This window comes from Anopheles coluzzii, chromosome 2 (assembly GCF_943734685.1).
Source record: "Anopheles coluzzii chromosome 2, AcolN3, whole genome shotgun sequence".
NCBI lineage: Eukaryota > Metazoa > Arthropoda > Insecta > Diptera > Culicidae > Anopheles > Anopheles coluzzii.
Window position 1 is genome coordinate 40,333,514 of NC_064670.1, and position 19,698 is coordinate 40,353,211.

Sequence of the window (19,698 nt, forward strand, 5' to 3'; positions counted from 1 at the left end):
AACTAAACAAGTAAACGAATTGATGGTTTCATTTTGAGCTTGTACGTTTAATGTATGTAAATATCGTGATATTCAACTAAGTCGACACATTCTGCTCCGTATAAGTTGTGTACATGAGTTAACTGCGAGCGAAAGAACGAGAAAAGAGACATTAAAGAGAAAGCGAGACGCGGAACGTTTGGATAAACGATGTAATGTATGTAACATAATCCTTTACGTGTCTTTTTGCGTGTATATAAGTATGTTGTGTGTACAATATCGTCGGTGTATATTTGGATCGCGTAGTGATGTGCCTTTTAGAACATAACGAATCACGAAAGCGCTTAACCTGTTACGCCACGCTACATGAGATGTGTGCTTTGAGAATGAGAAACAGTATTAGCTGTAGTAGTAGTAGTTGTAGTAGTAGTAATAGAAGGAGGATATTGGAAACCATCGTTCCAGTTACGAGAGTATTCGTATCTGTTGTTTTTTCTTCCTCCCCGGTCCGATTGCATTCGCTTAAATGCTTTTGCGAGTTTTGATAACGCTGTTTGGCATAAAGATGCACATGGCGTCGTTCCTGCTCGTCGCGTGTTTTGTGGACGCTTCTGTGCGCGTTCAAAGATGTTTTAAATCTTACGCACCGTTGTAGCATAAAGCGGGTACGCTGCTGAAGCTGAGTGAAAGTGTGCTTTCAATAAATAAAAGCACTTTGGAACACACACACACACACACACCTTTTGCACGCTGCTGCTGCAACAAGGATAATATTTCTTTTGATTTTTGTTCACTACTCTAAGCTATCTATCTTCCATTGCACTGCTTCGTCTCGTTTCTGTTCATTTTCCCGTTTTTTCTCTCTCTATTTCTCTGCTCTATCTATGTTCTTTTGATCATTTAAAAATTCCCGTTCCCCTTCCCCCCTCCCCCCCTCATCTAATCATCTATCACACATGAATATCTCGTTCGCATCCTGCCCATTCCCCCGCACAAGGTTTCCCGTATTTGATTCACTGTACGTTGCTGTTAAGATTCATGCTCAGCCATTCTTGTATACGTTCACTCGTCACTCAACCACACATTGCAACATTTACACTTTCTTCCACCCTAGCTATATAGCTATATAGTTAGCCCTACGCTGTTTGACCACAGTTCGCAACATACCTTTACATACATATTCGATTAAAATACGAATCCCACCATGTCCACCTGCCCATTCAGACACACACACACACATCCCATATGCCCTTTCTCGCTTCTATACTATACCTCTATATTTGTGCTGTGTGCTTCGTTGTCAGCTAATTTAAATGTAGCTCAAATAACCACTAACCTAACGCAGTTTGTAAACGCTTGTCCAATACATTCCTGTACACAGGATCAGGCGGTGATCAGCTAGTCCGGTCGCCCCTGCACGCTGTCCTTGTTCTTGCTCTTGTAATGTTGCTCTCGCTATCTATTTTCCTACCTTCTTCTAACTTTGCATCTACCATCTTGTTCTCTAACTGTTTCCATCTACCGAAAGCACCTTGTTCTTAGAATATAAGTATAAATGTTTCTTGCTGTTCAATTGCACTCGTGTGGTGTCATTTTGCCATGCCATCTCCATCGGCACTGTTCTGTGTGCGTTGTCTGCAACGGCTCGTTCTCTAATGCAATGTAAAGCTAAACGAAAAGCTGCTTAGCGCTGGCGGAAGGCTTGATAGAGATGCACACCATCATATCGTATACCTCTGGCTGCCACCGATCAGTGCCGTGTAATTTCGCCACGCAAGCGCCACACACACACACACTAAGCGCCATTGGTAGCGTTGAGTAAACGTTGCAACATGGTTAGCCCCTCACTCCACAGCCCCCGGGCAGCTGGCCATCCACCGCCGGTGGCTGCCTCCTTTGCCTTCAGCGGCATGATGTTCCTTTCGTCGTTGCGTTGTGCCACCGGCCGCCGTCAGTCCTTGGTGCAGAGCAGCAGCGCGTCGACCACGCTGCAGATCTCGTCAAAGTGTGGCCGGCTTTCCGGCTCGTACGACCAGCACTTGAGCATGAGCCGGTACATCTCCGGCGGTGCCCCTTCCGGTGCCGGCATACGGTAGCCCTCGTCTATTCGCTCGCGTGCCATCGAGTTGCTCATGCCGGAGTAGGGCGTGTCGCCGCGGCTGAAAATTTCCCACACCAGTATCCCGTACGACCAGACGTCGCACAGGGAGGTGTACTTGCCGAAGTTCAGTGCCTCCGGTGCGGTCCACTTGATCGGGATCTGTTTCATGCCTCCGGAAACTGGAAGATCGAGGGGGTGGAAACAAAAAGAAATTAATTGAATAGTCCATTCACCGCGTATTTCTATGCACCGCTCCTACTTACCGATGTACTCCTCCTCCTCGCGGGACATTCCAAAGTCGGAGATTTTCACTATATTCTCACTGCCGATCAAACAGTTGCGGGCGGCCAGATCCCGGTGGATGCAGTTCTTCGACTCGAGGTAGCGCATGCCGGCGGCCGCATCGCGGCACATGCCCATCATCTGCCGCTGCCCGAGCGTGCTGGCGTTTTTGCGCAGAAACATGAGCAGCGACCCGCCCGCCACCAGCTCCATCACGATCATGATCGGTTGCTTCTGCACGCAGATGCCGATCAGCTTGACGATGTTCGGATGGTCGTACTGCTTCAGGATGCGACCCTCCTGCAGAAACTTGCGCTTCTGCTCCTCGGGCAGCGTCATCCGGCACGTCTTGACAGCGACGAGCGTGTTTTTCGACGACTTCAGCTTGGCCTTGTACACGTCGCCGAAGTTGCCGCGCCCGATCTTGTCCAGCAGGATCACATCGTCGTTGCTGAGCTCCCAGCGCTCGCGCAGGACCGGTTTGCGCAGCACTGCACCGGAGCGGCCGGTGACCGGCAGCTCCGACTGGTACTGGTGCACGATCAGCTCCTGTATGCTGGGGAAGGCTGGTCCTTCGAAACGATAGTGGCCCTGGAACAAGGGAGGGAAATGGGTTTTATAAACTGTCTGCTGGGGAAGTACATCCGTCTTTACCTCGGCCGTCGTTTGCACAATGAAGTGTTTGTGTCCGTTCCAGCAGACACTCAGTACGGTTTGGCTCTCGTCGTTGCGCGTCGTTTCGCGCACCAGGAAGTCGCCTTCGTTGCGCAGCAACCGGACCACCTCCTCGCGTGGCAGTACACCGTGGAACCATTCTTCCTCGTGCAGGGGACGATTTGTCGATAGAGTCATCTGCGGAGGGATGTGGCATAAGAACGGAGCTTATCAGCGACAAATATTGGAAATGTAAAGCATCTAACAACACATTGCTGTTGCCGGTGGATAGTGACGGGAGGCGATATGAGCAGTGATGTGTAAGTTATTACTAAAGAATTGTACTTTTTTTCAATAAAAATGATAAAGATGCGGCCCTCTGTATCTGTTTTCACAATTCAAAACCATCCTTCAGGTACTGTTTTCCACCAAACAAAACGAAAATGCAAACAAACAACAAAATGATTGGCACGGCAGAGCGCACGCTGCCTCTATTAATACCGACACCCCAAAGACGCTCATCCATTTTAACGCTCGGACAGCTTGTCGGCGGCATGGATCGTGATCGTGCAATAACTCATAGCCCATTAGCATGATCTTGTTCGCCATTCAGTTCGGTACATCGAGTGCCGTGGGACCCGCTGCGTTTCATGCCCGCTAGTGGGTATCGTATCGTAGCAAGCGGTGCCAAATTGGCTGCAAACACAAACACGATACTACTGCTACCAGCAATGGCTCTCAATAATCAACCAATCATAAACGTCATTGATTGATGTGAGGTAGTTTATTCCAAAAACGAGGACATAAAACGTGTTAGAGAAATGTGTTTTGCCCCCCACCCTGTCAGTTTTTCTTTCCTGCAGTGATGTTGGTTGCCGCCCCATTGTCTTTGTGTATCGGTGCGTTTCCACACAAACCGATGCGTCGTCGTCGTCGACGTCGTCTCGCACATGGTGCGCTCGTGCACAGATGCAGAATTTAGGTCAATGCTTGATTGAATTTAAATCTTTAATGTCCCATCGGATGTTGGGAACATTTTTCCTTGTTGTTGGTGTTGTTGTTGCTGGAAAAGTGTAAGGAACGTGCGTGCCGTTGGCAAGGACATTGGGCAACTTCTTTGTTCTATATTTAAATACTGTTTCTTAATTTTCCTTGAAGGATATTTTAAACTTTTTATAATGCACCTTCTTTAAAACTTTTTGTATGAATGACTTTAAAAGTATTTAAAAAAAAAGTTGCAATGATTTTCATGGACTATTGAGCTTCAGTAAAGGAATGAGAGCCTGTGTCATGTGCCTTAATTCTTGGCATTCGCTTCTGTGCGAGGTACACAAGCACACAAAAGCATGATAGTGAAACGAACGGCAACGAATTTTCCAATGCAAACGCTTACCATCGCCATAGTAAATTCGCCCAGCTTCTACAGGCAGCCGCCCCCCACCAGCCACCAACAAATCGCATACCAAGTGAAGGAGCATGGGTTGCCACGGCGACAGAGGAAAATGGAAAAAGACGGCCGTTTTCGGGTGTCGGTTGCGGTTTGTGGGGGAAAAAATGAAAGAAATGCAAAAAAGACCACAACATAAGTGTCTCCGTAGATGCAAGGACGAAGCAGGCGGGGTTTGTATGGGGGCGTGTTGTTGTAGCAGCAGCAACCGGGTTGTATGACGCATATGTACCACCCCCTCACACGCCAGTTGACGTAGCACGTTCGGACGGGGGGACGGAAAGAGAAGAAAAGCGGGGCATAGATTTTTGAAAATAAAATGGATTGATGGAGCAATGGGTAAAGGAAAGTGGGGGTTTTTCCCCACAAATCCTACAGCAAGAGTGTCCGGTGTAATGGCAGCTCGCTGAGACAGACGGATGTGTTTGAGATAGTGATGGGAAAAATGAAGTTTTTCGACGGAATCGATTCCGTCTAGCTCCGAAGTTTTCTAGAATCGATTCCGGATAGCAGGTCCGGAATCAGTTTCCGGAAACAATTCCGGAATCGGCTCCGGAATTGGTTCCCGAATCGGCTCCGGAATCGGAACCGGTTTCGGAATCGAAGTCGGCTCCAGAATCGTAATTGGCTTCGAAATCATAATTGGTTTCGAAATCGGAGTCGGTTTCCGCATCCTCATAAGGATAGACGTTTGGATACAATGATGCTACTTATTGATAATCGCAAAGAATCAAAATTTACTTGTACATGATCCAATCTCATGGACATCCCGGACTGATTTCGCTTCTGAATTTTCCGATTTCAATTCACAATCTGATTCTCATTCCAGAGTTAATTTCAATTCTGGAGTCAATTCTCATTCCCATATCGATTCCGATTCCGGAGCCAATTCTGATTCCGCAGCAAGATTCTGATACCGGAGCTGATTCTGATTCCGGAGCCGATTCTCATTCCAGAGTTAATTCCAATTCTGGAGTCAATTCTCATTCCCTTATCGGAACAAATTGCGATTCCCAGATCGATTCCGAATCCGGAACCGATTCTGATTCCGGAGCCGATTGTGATACCGGATCCGATTCTGATTCCAGAGCCGATTGTGATATCGGAGCCGATTCTGATTCCAGAGCCGATTCCAATTTCGGAATGGATTCCGGAACCAACTCCGTAGTCGACTCCGGAATCGATTCCAGCATTGGATCCGGCTCCGGAATTGATTCGGAACACGGAATCGGAACCGGGTAACTCCGATTCCTCGCTCCCACCACTAGTTTGAGAGCTTTCATTCCACTCAGTCATCGAATCGGATTCGTACATTAACTAACTGTGACCGCCGCGCAAAGGACGTGCGCAATAATGGGAGGTGTGTAAGGAGCGTGCGGTACAAATGTGCGATCCCCAAAAAAAAACATATTCCTTTACCATCAGCAGCGTACGGATGCGTTTCTTGCGCACCGGTGGCCGGGGCGGGAACAAGAAGTTGTGATAGACGCTATCGGTTTCGTACGAGGACGTTGTCGATGCGGTCGTGCTGATCTCGGTACTGCTCATTGCTCGGGACCTGTACTTGCTTTGAACTTTCCCGTTTGATCTAGAAGATTTGCACCTCACACATGCATGCACACGCTTTTCGGTTTAACACTTTCGGTGCAAATTATTGTACCGAGCTTCAGCTGCAACGGTTATTGCGTTTAGAGCACACGATTTCTACCAATCACGTCCAAATTGTGAAAACACTTTTAGCCACAACATTCGCTTTCGATTCGCTGACAAAACCAAAGCATTTTAAACCATTCCGGACACAATTCGCCAACTAGCCAAAGGTAGCACCACTACTTCATTTCACGTTCACACGACGCACAAGCCGAAAGTACATCTTTTCGTGATGGTAGCTCATTTTTCACTGACCACTGCGGTCACAACCAAGAGGGGTGAGTGGACAATCGTGCTGCCACATTTTTTTTTATCGCCTTTGCTCTGGATGGGTGGTGAAAAACGATCGTCTAACGAGAGATCGAAAGAGCGAAAAAGAGAGAGAGCTGCCATTTGTAAGCTGCTGGGTTTTTAAAGAACAGGAATGAGGAGAAAGAGTGAAGCCGCTTCACTGTAAAGCGTGAATTTTCATACGATCGTGAAAATTCCCTGTACACCGTATGTGTGTGAGCGTGTGTGGGTTGTCGGGTAGATTTGTGCAGCTTGATTTTATGAGGTATTTTCCATTTCAAATATAGTTTACATGATGTGATGTAAGACAAAGCAGATAAAAGTCTTGATTTTCATTAAGAAAAATCACTTCAAAATCTGCTAAACTTTGCAAAAAACATTCTCTCATCTATCCCCCATTCTCTTTCCCACACCCGAATGTAATAAAAACATGAGATCGTCTCGAGCTTAAAGGCATCAAATCTCCTCTGCGCGACAAGCCCGTGTGGCCTGGGCGGCATGGTGTCCCACCCGATCCGGCGTCTCAAACGGCGGATTGCATCAAACACGTTTTGCACACTGTGATGGCATGCTAATCGTGTCGTGCTGCTGTCGTACTGCTACTGCTACTGCTAGCACTGGGGCTCGTCACCATCAAACGTGGTTTCATCAGCAGCAGCAGCACCACCCATCGGCACGTTGTGGTGCTCTTCCTCCTCCCTAGTTGCGTGTGAGTGTGTTTCTGCGAGAGTAATCTCGCGGTGATACTTCTTCTTGCTCTTTTTTGTTCGGTTTCTACAGTCCACAGTAAACATATTAAAAATAAAATTAAATCATTGCGAGATAGGAAAATCCTATCCATCAACACACACACGGATACAAACGGGGCGCGTTGTTGTTTGAAATGCGGCGCGCACATGTTTGTCTGATTTACTGCCCGGTCGCTGCTGTTTCGCCGACGACGCCGAGACTGCCGATTCTAAATGCGTCGATCGGTCGATTGAGAATGTTTGAACCTGCCCTTCAAAGACAGCCGGGACGCGATCGGGGGAAAAGGGCTAAACGCGGTGCGGTGCGCTGGGTTTGTGAATGTCAACGGGATAAAGAGAGGGGGGGGGGGGAGATTACGTCGCCACGAAAAGGTCACCGCCGGATAAGTTCGATGGCGGTGCGATGGCTGCCGGGTTGATAAGGAGAAGGGAGAGGGGGAGGGGTGAAATAATGGCAGCAGCGGGGAAGTGTGTTTCTTTCTAACTTCACAACTAGCCGTTTTGTCGGAAGGGAAGAAAATTGTGCAATCGAACCAAATTACGCTCGTGCGATGATGTATTACTGTCGCCGTCGGCAAGGGAAAGTAAGTGTGCAAGTGTGTATGTGATCCTGTGCAACTATTTGGGTCAAAGACAAGCCATCCTTTGACGAGATGATTGGCTAAGAAAAGGGTAAAGAATTCTGCGTTCTATCCACCGGTAATGGCAATGTGTTTTACATATGAAGAAAAATTGCAAGAGAGCTTAATTATTAACAAAGTTTTACTATCTAAAATGAAAGAAATGTGTTAGTAATCAGTAAGAAACAAAAGTTATTCTACGTAAGAAAATACTCTCTCAACATAACGAACAGAACGAACTACACACATGCGATGAAAGTAATTAAAAGCAACCAAACAAACAACTACAAATGACAAAAAGTTATAAAACACACACACGTGAAGCTGCAAAACAGTCCCATGCACAACCAGCCACACGGCCTCGGCAATATACTCACACTCACACAGATGCCACCCTCGGCGGCGGAGGGATCGATTAGTTTGTGGGGCTTGATCGTTAGCACATCAATGTCTTCGTACTCGAGATTGATCATCTCCGAAGTGGCCCCATCCAGGTGATCGTGGCCGCCCTCGCAGATGTCAATGTCGGGAAACTCTTTCCTAAAATCCAGCACCGTACGGCTGGCATGCATGCCACCGCCGCCATCGCTGCCCGAACGCTGCACGATCCGTTTGGAGCAGGTGCGGCAAACTTCCTGCGCAGCGCCCACCCAACGGCCCCCCGACTGCACCGAGCCGCCGCTGGCAGTTTTCTTGTGCACCAGCTTGGTCAGCTTGTCCCGAAGGTTGCTCTTTAAGCTGGGGCCCGCTTTGCTTGCCCGCTGGGCGAGCACCGGCGTCTCCGGGCGCAGATCTCCGTCCGGGGAGCCGGCCTGCAGCTGGGTGTCTTCGCTTCGGGCTACAAGCAGCGGAACACAATAATCGGCGGTGGTGTGCATATCCGACGCCATCATACCATCCACCAGCTGGTGCTTGCGCCCTCCATCGGAAAAGGTGAACCGTATGGAGAGCAAACCCTGCCGGTCCGGATCGGCCGCGATCAGGTCCAGCTTCTCCTCGGGCCGGTCCGACCGGAGGGCGAGATTCATGGACGAATCCTTTACCTTGTTGGTGGAGTGGATCAGTTCGCGCCAAGTGGCTCGCACCGTTTGCGAGAAGGACGCCCCTAGCCCGCCGGCGGCAGTAGCACGCGGACCGCCACTATGTTCCGGCGACAGTGCCGGCTGCTCTTCGGCTAGCAGTTCATCTTCCGAGAAGGCTTGCTGGGGGTGCAACGGCTGGTGCCGTTGCGGCTGGTGGCCATCTGGCCCACCGCGACTAAGCTGCTGCCGGGCGGCCCGGTTCGCTTTCGATGCTTTGCGTTTCTTCTTTTTGCGACCGGCGGCAGAGCTGCCGGGCGGAAGCCGCTCCGCAATCGAGCGGTCGGTGGATGGGCTGGCCGAGTCCGTGTCCTTCATCAGCCGAAACTGTCGCTGGGTGTGGTGGGCTGTAATGCGGCTTCTTAGCCGTCCCGAGAAGCTTTCGGGCTGGTCCGGGTTGTCGGGTGACACCGAACGATCGGCCTGCCGGTCACTGTCCTGCTTCGTTCCCTTGATGCGGCGCCGGATCTTCTCCCGGAAGCTGTTCGCCTTCTCGAACGTCTGCGTCGGTGGTTTGGTTGCGCCGGGAAGGGGCTTCTGGGGCTGTGGCGCCACCACAGGACGGGTGAGCGTTTGCACCCGAATGTACTCGTACTCTTCGGACAGCCGGGCCGCCAGTCGCTGGTGCTCGTCCAGCTTCTGGTTCAGTGCATCGATGTGGTCCAGGTGTCGCTCGATCGACGACTTCCACTGAGCTTCCTGGGAAGGAATCGCTTCCGGCGCCGGTACCGACACCTCTTTCCGCATCGTAAGATACTTGCCATCCGTCTCTCCCTCTTCCGTGGATTTTCGTCGCCAGGTCGAACAATTCGACAGCTGCTGCCGCTGGTTTTCATCGAAGCTCTCCTCCCGCAGCAGATTGTTCTTGGAATCGTTCAGCTCATCGGCGTTTGTGCAGCTCGCTGCCCCATCATCATCGTCCTCGTCATCATCTTCGCCCGCACCGGGCTCATCGGCGGCCTGGCATGGGTATTGCCGGTTCAGCAGGTGCACCTCACTGTCCTCGCTGCTAGCATGAGTGCGCAAGCGTCTGTACTGCAGCGCGTGGCGCTGGTGGTCCGTGTTAGTTGGGTTAGGCAGTTCGCAGGATGCGCCAAAGCTTTCGTCCGCTGCGGATGCGACCAGCGGCTGCTGGCGCGGACCGCAGCTACTAAGGTTAGTATACTGGAACGATTGTTCCACATCGAGCTCGTGCAACAGACACGCCTCCATGTCCACGTAAACGTTCGACAGTCGCTGGTCGGAATCGTTCCGGGCGGGCAGGAGTTCCGCGTACGTCGCCCCATCGGCCGTCTCGGCTGGCCGGATGGTCGGATCGGAAGCGGACGGCGGAAGCACATCACCCGAAGCAGCTTGCACACGCTCACGACACACAACGAACGAGCAGACCGACTCACTGTCGGCGTTAGTAGTTACCGTGGACGTTGCTCCTCGGTGTCCTGGCTTCGGTGTCTGCACCGGTGTGGGGCCCGATCGCGGCGTCTTGCCGGCCGAGCTGGATCCCGAAACCGTCGGCGGTCCCGACTTGCGTCTTAGTTGATCCATCAGCATGGACATCATACCACCACCACCACTACCACCACCACCAGTGCGCAACGAGAACAGACCCATGGCGGTGGAAGTTTGCTGCTGCTGCAGTGAGTCCACCTAAACGTATTGCCCACATGAAATGATGTTAGGTGAGATAGGCATCAACAAGCACCAAGAGGATGTGATAAAGACCAAAGAGATGTGGGGAGGGGGTGGGTGTTGTTGGGATTGATAACAGGACGGTTGAAACATGACTTTACGTTAGTCCCGACTTTACAAAACCAAAAAATACCGATCATAACCGGGGGACAACGGGAGGGAAAAAAAAACAAAACCCATCACCATTTCAAAATGATGCATTAATGATGAACCAGAACATATGACGAGTGATGCGATCTACTTGAAAACGTGTCATTCTCACAAACAAAATACCACGACCGTTCGGGTTCGGCCTGCACACACACACACACTATCACGCATTGACCTAACATTGCCACTTACCGATAGATCCTGACTGACAGACTTTTTGTTCTCGATTAGATGCTCTACGGAAAGGTCATCACAGCCGGACGGCAGCTCCTCGCAGCCAACCTCATTCAGCGCCGAACGGATCATGTCGACCAGCTTGAGCGTTTGCCGCTCTTGGCAGCGCAGCGTGTTCAGTTCCTTGGAAGATCTAGCAGCGAAATAAGGTAAAATGTTATTGTTCTGCTGCCATCATCCTACCTCCCCCATCACACCATTGCCTTACTTGTTGGTTGCCGGATCTTTCCCTTGGTGAACACCGTTGCTGGTGCTGGAACCGTTCAGGATCGGCGTGGATGGCTTGGTGCCGGGTGTACTGGCTGGGCTGACGGCGGCCGGGCTGCTGCCCGTGGCGCCGTTCGTGCCGTTCGGTTCGCCGCACAGCTTGCTCTGGCGGTCCTGCAGATCCTTGATCGTACCCTCGAGCTCCGTCTGCCGGCCGCGCAGCCAGTCGACGGTAAGGTTGTCCACGGTCAGCGTGTTCGCCTGCAGCTTGCCCAGACTGTCCTCGACCAGGCTCTCGTCGAACTGGAATATGACGGGGGGTGTTGGGGAGGTTTTGTGCTTTTCCGTAAACTCGCGGTACTCTTCCGTCGAGTTGATGCCCGCTATGCTCGACTCGATCCGGCGCTGTATGTCGACGAACTTGTCCGACGTCATGTCGCTCAGGTTCGCAATCTCCTGCAGCAGGTTGCTCCTGAAAAATGGGGCGAATTTAAGGGCGGTTTTGAGTTTGTTTCCAGAAATTGGCGCTTTGTTGAAAAGTGGGAAAATAGGTTGTTTAAAGCGAAAATGACCATTAATTTCCCTGGAGCAGTTATTATATAAATACAATCAAAAGTTCCTCATCAGATCGACTTTTCAGTTAACTAGCGCAATGATAAATCAGCCCACATTAACGATAACCGCTTTCGTCGATATCTATTTATAAACGAATAAATCATGCCCCAACATGCCGCATTCGTTGTTAAAATCATTATTCAAATGCATCAACGCCGGCGAAGCATTTACAAGACAAGAACAACAGGACGAAGGACTACCGTAGCCAGAATGACTTGCATAAATTAGATTGCTTGAATGATTTTACTCTATCGGTGGATAGAGGAGCGCTCTCTTCGCTGGAAATGGCAGGAAGCAGGAACATGACAGGGATAATACCACACCAACCGGCGGAACAGCCTCTCCTCTTCCCCCACTTCTTGCGAGTTCCACCACTGACTTGACCGGATGTTAATCAAATTAATTCTCGGCAATCCCAATCCAAAATTACTCTCCGGCCATATTCCGGCAGCGTAACGTTCTCGTGTGCGGCATGCTCATATAGCCATCGGGTTTCGGGCTCGAACAGCGCATAATTTGCTGACTAATTTCGAACCCGAACCAGGGCAACGTGTTCGTCTGCAGTTAATGGACCACCACCACCACCACCACTCCAAGGCTCCAAAGGGCAACCATTACTTACCACGCTTGAATGAAACCTTCCTGCAGCGATTGCTGGTGCTCGAGCAGACCGGGCAGCAGTATCGTTCGGAAGTCCTTCTCCACCTCGACCGCCTCGGTTATGAGCAGGACGTACTCGTTGTGCGCTTGGTGCAGCTTCCGGCAGGCCTTCTGGTACTTGTCGATGACGTCGTCCAGCTTACGCCCGGACCGGCCGGCTGTAAAAGCAGAGATCGGGCAAAACGGACGGGAGTCAACTTTAACAATAAACAAATAGTGTAGTTGGGCTTGTTGTTCTTTGGGTGGATGTGTTTGGAGAAGCGAAGGGAGTGCTGTGACACGAACAAGTTGTCGAGAATAGTGCAGGACAGGGTTGGCCTGCTTTTACACCGGACAGTAACGTGTTGACTTACACTTGATATGTTCCTCGAATCGGCCTCGCAGGAGCTTGTAGTAGTCTAAATGCTTCTGGTACTCGCTTTTCTTTCGTGCGACGTCCTCTGTGAGCTGTAGATGAAATAAAAGGTAAGATTGAAACATGGTTGTTAAAATAAGGCTACGAATTACAGAAAGTAATAAAATTTAAAAAATTGTAAACTTTGTTGGTAATATTTTGGCGAAAAATGAAATATTGCTCAATCAACTTCAGTTCCAACATTCTATACAATCTTTCACCAATTTCACCCACACGCTCAGGATGTGTATTGAACTCAACTCCCTTTTATGTAAATCCATGGCCAATCCTCAGTACGGCAACCAATGCACAATAGTGCTAGTACACCGATGCATACCGCGCACACAATAAGCTGTCCCCGGTGCACCATAAATCATAGTGCAAAACTTCGCCACCCGTATTGATGTCACGTAAAGGAGATTTGATTTAACCTTTTCCCTATCAATTCCCTTTGCCCTCCCGGCCACTGTTCCTCGATCGGCCCCCACTCCTGTATCGTGCCGTGCGCGATTGGGGTTGGTTTTCCCTGCTCGAAAGCGAGGCTATCAATTTGGTGTGCGTGATTGGGATCCATTTGAAATGCAATTTCCAAATGCAGTTGCACAAAACGGACCACCTCTCATATCCTGCCTTCTAAACCTGCCTTTCGCCCGCAGAATCTATGGTGGAAACTATCGCCGTTTTTCCTGGTACCGTGGCAAAGCGCTCCACCATGGCGGCGGCAGTTTTTCTACCCAGCAAGCGCTGCGGTTTGCGGTCAACCGAGAACAACAGCACACAGTCCGCACACACCGATCCAGTAAAAGGATGCGCTTTCGACGCTGAAAAAGGGTGCTTTTTGTGGCCGTTGTTTTTGGTGCACTTGAGAACGGACAGAAGAGAAGCGGCAAGGCAGGGTGGCGGCAGAGCTGATTTTCAACACGTTACTGGCGACGAAGATTGATGATTCAACTCTACACATTTTCCACTGAAACGGACAGATGCGCTCCTGCCAACTACTGCAAACCTATGGAAACTATAGCCACTGGGTCCTGGAGTATTTTTTTGCTCTTAGAACCAGTGAAATAGTGAGCCAGTGAACGATAGTGAGAAAAACGGAGCCAGGCCACTGATTAAAAGCGGATCGCGTTTTTCTTTTCCGCAAAACTTGTGCGACACTAGGTACGCGGATACATTTAAAGCGTTCCAGTGTTACTTTAAAGCTTGGTCGTCAAGTTAAGGATGGTGGTATTTGGTGTAAGGCAATATTGTTGTGTCGTTTTGGAATCGTGCCAGCATTTCGAAAGTGTTTGTTAAGTGGTAAAAAGTAAAGATTTTACTGGGTCAAGCTTTTACGGATCTGGATTTCGGTTGTATCTTCCTTATATATACCCAAGTGACATTTGCTCGAAATAGTTTTCCCATATCTGCTAGATTAGTACTCGATACGCTTGATATTGTGAATTCGTGTGTTGCAAGCGGTAATACTTGGTGTGTTCGTAAATTAAACTTTCTTCTATCGATGGACGATGCCGTCGAGCTCATTCTTCATTCATAGGTATGATTTTTGATGAAAAACAAAAGCAACGTAACGTTATTCTATAAAAAATGGCTATTATTTAAGTATAAAATAGGTACATGACCAACTATAACGATAGGAAACATCATTTCCGAGCGAATCTAGAAGAAAGCAACGAAAAAGCTGCATCACTGTTGATTTTAAAGGACTTTTTCTAAATTCCCTCAAACTGGTGCAATTTAAGGGAAGTTTAAGGCTCCAGTTTAAGGCAATTTGCTCGAATTCCCGATTATTCGTACTCAAAAATGTCAATTGGGTATGTCACTTTTGTATAATAGACTTTTATTTAATAAAACTGTGTTTGAATGTGGCTTTAAAATCTTTTGAAGAAGTTAAGTTAGAAACGTAGCACAGTTGTTCTATACACGACCTAACATTATGCTTATCCTAAGTTTTGGTCTAAATATATACACATGGCCTTAGTATGTATATCGTTGTTATTTATCTATTTTTGTAGAGAGCTAAGGCTTGGAACGTTAATTTGTAGTATTTAATATACTTTTTTGTAAATCATTTTTTCTTTCATGTTACCTAATTCCAGACGTACTTGCTTAAATATATTAGTATGAACCCAACGTGGATGTTTATTTGTATTGGTTAAGTGATTGGCCATCATTGGCCTTATCACTGATCTTATAAACTATCTAAGTATCCCAGGGTAGCAAAAAATAACATAAAGCATCACGGTACAATGTAATGTCAGCACAAAATAAATAACAAAGAGTATCACAGAAAGGCCGGTCTCGTAGTACAGTCGTCAACTCGTACGACTTAACAACATGCCCGTCATGGGTTCAAGCCCCAAATAAGATCGTGCCGCCATACTTAGGACTGACTATCCTGCTATGGGGGGAAATCAATTAGTCACTGAAAGCCAAAGCCCACTAGTGGTACAGGCAGGCCTTGACCGACAACGGTTGTTGAGCCAAAGAAGAAGAAGATCACAGAAAGAAATACAGGTTAACACAGAGAATGCCAGTCAAAAGAGTCATAGTGTGCATTAAATCTGATATCCATCGCAGTCAAAGGTTCATTAACGCCATATGCACGTCTAGTTTGGTCAACTCTTAGTAGCCTATAGCTTCTTAAATTTAGAATAGGTACGTGGAAATTAACTCTAGCTAAAAGTTCCGGTGAATCTATCTCTCCTAGAATGATTCTCTGATTTTCTAACATATAAATTTGTAAAATTCAACGTATCACACATTTGCATAAGTCGTTAGTTCTTTAAAAAATTAGCTAATACTTTAATACAAACAGAAATTAACTAACTAAACACTATTCCACCCAAAAACCTGATCTAGGAAATTATGCTTGCACACATCGGACATCATGACATAAAAATCAAACCGGGTCCAGTCTTCATAGGAGCTACCCGACTCCAATCTTAGGAATTATCAGACAGAAGCTGTGTATAATGCGAACTATAACAATTCACCAATCGTGAGGAATTCAACAATTACATCCCATAACATCGTATTTTAAAAACTGAAATATTGCAATTCTATTTTTGGACGATCAAATTATAATCATTGCATTAGTGAACATTATATCTTTGCATAGACGCGATAACTTTTAGTATACCGGACGTAGTTCGACTCCAATCCAATCTAATTTATTAATGACACGCCTGGCTTTGTTGAATTATGACCGTAGAGGGTGTATTGATGTATTATAACATGAAATAAAAGCAAGATCCCTGCCTTTATTCTTCTTCTTCTTCTTTGGCTCAACAACCGTTGCCGGTCAAGGCCTGCCTGTATCACTTGTGGGCTTGGCTTTCAGTGACTAATTGATTTCCCCCCATAGCAGGATAGTCAGTCCTACGTATGGCGGCACGGTCTATTTGGCGATTGAACCCATGACGGGCATGGTGTTAAGTCGTACGAGTTGACGACTGTACTACGAGACCCTGCCTTTATTACACTTCTAAAATACATTTAGGTTTAGCTCGTGGTGCATTGCACTTTTCGCCACCCTCAGACATCATCCTCCGCTCCACGGAGTGCACCATGATCGCCGTAAGCCCTCCCACCATGTGCTAATAAACATTACATAAAATGATAAAATCAGACACAGCTGATTACGCTGTTCTGATGAAATGCTGTGCCACACCAAGACGCGCGCAATACGGGTTTTAATTACTTTTGCTCATTAGCCGGCGTGCAGGAAGAGTTCCCGAGAATGTGTGGGCCACGGGTTATGCGCCACGAACCCCACGTGGAGATGAAAACTGTTTGCCACCGTCGCCCGTGCACACAGATCCAAGCGTCTTCCTTGTCGGCGTGTCCCGCTGATTGCAAATTGCATTACGCTGCACCAATAATGCTGCAACACAAAAGGCGAAACGAGATGTGTGCGTGGCATGCCAGACTCGTAATGTGCTTTTCATTTGGAACTTTTCATATTAATCTCATAAAGCTGTATTGTACCTTGGGAGTGACACTGCAATACAGATAAACGAGAGTCAGAGAAAGGTGAAACATTAAAGGTGTTTCTGTGAACCCATTTTTCACCAACAAAGAAAAAGTCCACACATTCGCTGTAAAATGTTTGGAGCTGGAGGTGTTCTAGTTTTGGGATAGAATAAACTCTCAATTGTGCATGTGTGTGAGCTGCAAAAACGACAATATATGTCAGTAGATAGTGTTATGCAGAAAATGCAAATTAATTTTAAACGGAAAACTCACCAGCACAAAGGCGAGATAATGAAATGGATAGGGATGAATGTAAAAAAAAACAACAACATACAATCTGTGTGCATACATTTTAAACTGCACTTGCACTGGTTCCATTTCTCGTGCAGATTTTGTTACAGGTACGTTTGCTCTACATTCCCGCTTCCTCTCGATCAATCCCAAAGGGGGGCCGTGGGGGACCCCATGTGTTTATCTGTGATGCGTTTTGCTTTCCCTTGCTGCCGGGGGCTACACGCATAACGCCCCACCGTTGGGAGTGACGCTGCCCGAGGGCAAACAAGGGGAGGAGATCAGAACCACCCACCGTGTTGAGGACAAGGAAGCTGCATTAACATACAGATTACAGTTCACACACAGTAGCGCGCCCGATTGCCCGAGTTAAGCCCGTTAAACTGGGTCGTGCCACCGCGGCCGCCGCTGAGCATCTTTTCGGGTTGATCTTGTTTGTTTCGATCGCGGCATCGGGTGCAGAGCAGTAACTGCTGCACCAGCAACAGCATCAGCAGGAGACCGAGCTGGAAGCAAATGCGTGTGTGTGTTGTTTGTTGTGTTTAATTTTGTGCATGAATGCGTGCAACGCAACATTTTCTCAGCTACTGCGGCACGCACAAGCAGCGGTGTGGCGGCGCTCAACATGCATAATAATTAACTCACTTGGTTGGTGCATCGCAAAGAAAACGTGTGGCTGCCGTTCGCTTTTGTGCTGGCGAAGGGAAAGTTTTGTTTTATCCATTTATCAATCTATCATCGTAAACGCAGACCGACCGGGGAGAGGATTGCGTTACATCGGGTGCATCATCATGTGCATTCCCACCGCGGCGGAGATGCGATGTAATGGTAAAAATAAGAAATACACACACGCATACACACGTATGCACAAAGTACGTGACATAATGCACATCGAACACGAGAGAAGCCCTACTGACACATCTCGAAGCTGGTGATTATTAACATTCATTTCACCAGGGCGCGGGGCGGCGTACATGTACATTGTCCTTAACGCGTCAGCATAATGTTGTGGGGCGCTGTAACCCCATTCTCCCCATTTCCCAGCTACAGCTCATTGGGTACGATGATTTTATTGTTATGTAGGGATGTTTGTTCCCCACGGGGAGTTCAATCACCAAACATGGTCTCCAGATTGTCGGGCTATGTTGCTATGTTGCGCAACGGCACTGGCCGACCGCATCGGAATGGCAGCAAATAATTGAATTAAATTCTAGGCCTTCATTTAAAATCAGCACACACCGACAGCAACGGTGGGGCAGAGCAGTGTGGTGCATGGTGTAGTCGTCGCGTGTATGGGTAAAGTAAAGGAAGAGCATGAATGGTTTAATATTGCAATGATGAATGCTGTAAGTGTCGGACGACAATGCGTGCGGAACATGTAAATACTTTTCTTTTCACACAGAGCTATGTTTACAGATTGTGATGAATTGTCGATTGTTAGTTCTTCACTTTAAAAGATGAATATATTCCAACATAGCTCTATCCGGACATCTAAATTCGAGAATTTACTGCACGCTTTCAATGAACTATGTACGAAAACTAATACAAAAAATGGTATATTTCTATGGATTTTTGGAAGTGTCAGCTTCAAGTGGGATTAACTTCTCTAATAACTCTGAAGATTTTCGTAACTTTTCCAATATTTGGTATTGTTTTTTGTTCATTAACTCTGGGTAAGATCAATTGACTTTATCGGATCAATAACGTTTTTAGTGTCACAGTAAAGCCTCTTAAATGCCTATTGAACTATATCGGAGTTAGTCAACCTTTTTATTCTAACATATATCGAGGCTGAGGAGATTTACGCTCAACTCGTTATTATGCAAATGCAAACACAAATGTCAAATCAATTCATTTATCCAAGATGATAAAAGTTGTAGATTGTTAAACTAACGTATATATTAAACATATATATAATAAATATATGTGAAGAGTGTAATATGTATTTACGGATCAATTTACAGTCTCTGCGAGACCGTATTTGACTTGCGAGTTGTATTTTAGAGACCCTTGGTACACAAAAAGGAACAAACTTTTTGTTTCTGATACTATTATCGAATACTGGATCTAGTGAAGGTCTCTCTGGAGCGTACACACGACTTCGATCCGACTCCGGTCAAATGGGAACCATTAGTTCCACCCAAAGTCGGAGTCGTTCAGATAGTCCAGAGTCATCTGGAGTCTTTCGGAGTCGTCCGGAGTAGCAGTGATGTAATCCCCCGAATGTGCTTGTGATCAGTCATTTCATGTTTGCCTTTTGCATGCAGGCCTTTGTTTCGAAGGCCGACTATGGCCAACTCCGGCTGACTCTGGACGACTCCGACACCAGGCTATTCCGGACGACTCTGTTCGAATTCAGATAACTCCAACTTCGGACTATTCCGGACGACCCGACTTCGGACGACTTCTACGCCGGGTGACTCTGGACGACTCCGAAGGACTCTGGACAACTCCGGATAATGCTTCATTCCGGAGTCGGTTCCGAAATTTTCGGAGTCGGATCGGAGTACATACCCGATTTTTACCAATCTTTTTTATTGGTAGAAATTCCAACATTTTACATTATAAGACACTATTTTCAACTGGTTGCCAAAGGAAAATGACTAGCTTAAATATATTTTGTTTTAGCAG

At 47.6% G+C, this 19,698-nt stretch overlaps 1 protein-coding gene across 11 annotated transcripts in view; it reads right to left on the reverse strand.

The window, feature by feature from the left end:
- Positions 1-26: 26 nt before the first annotated feature.
- LOC120947952 (tyrosine-protein kinase Fer-like) overlaps positions 27-19,698 on the reverse strand; it is a 45,597-nt gene continuing 25,925 nt past the window's right edge. For 8 of the 11 annotated variants that reach the window (XM_040363822.2, XM_040363824.2, XM_049606598.1 and 5 more), the window contains exons 4-11: positions 12,761-12,854; positions 12,370-12,565; positions 11,134-11,604; positions 10,884-11,058; positions 10,269-10,499; positions 3,017-3,214; positions 2,344-2,953; positions 27-2,259 (exon numbers count right to left, since the gene is read on the reverse strand). In XM_040363822.2, the coding sequence (XP_040219756.2) occupies positions 1,931-2,259; positions 2,344-2,953; positions 3,017-3,214; positions 10,269-10,499; positions 10,884-11,058; positions 11,134-11,604; positions 12,370-12,565; positions 12,761-12,854 (2,304 nt within the window). In that variant the 3' untranslated portion in view covers positions 27-1,930. Of the gene's footprint in view, positions 2,260-2,343; positions 2,954-3,016; positions 3,215-4,409; positions 4,437-5,882; positions 7,258-10,268; positions 10,500-10,883; positions 11,059-11,133; positions 11,605-12,369; positions 12,566-12,760; positions 12,855-19,698 lie in introns of those variants that run through there. The other 3 variants (XM_040363830.2, XM_040363832.2, XM_040363833.2) reach the window with 3 other exon arrangements.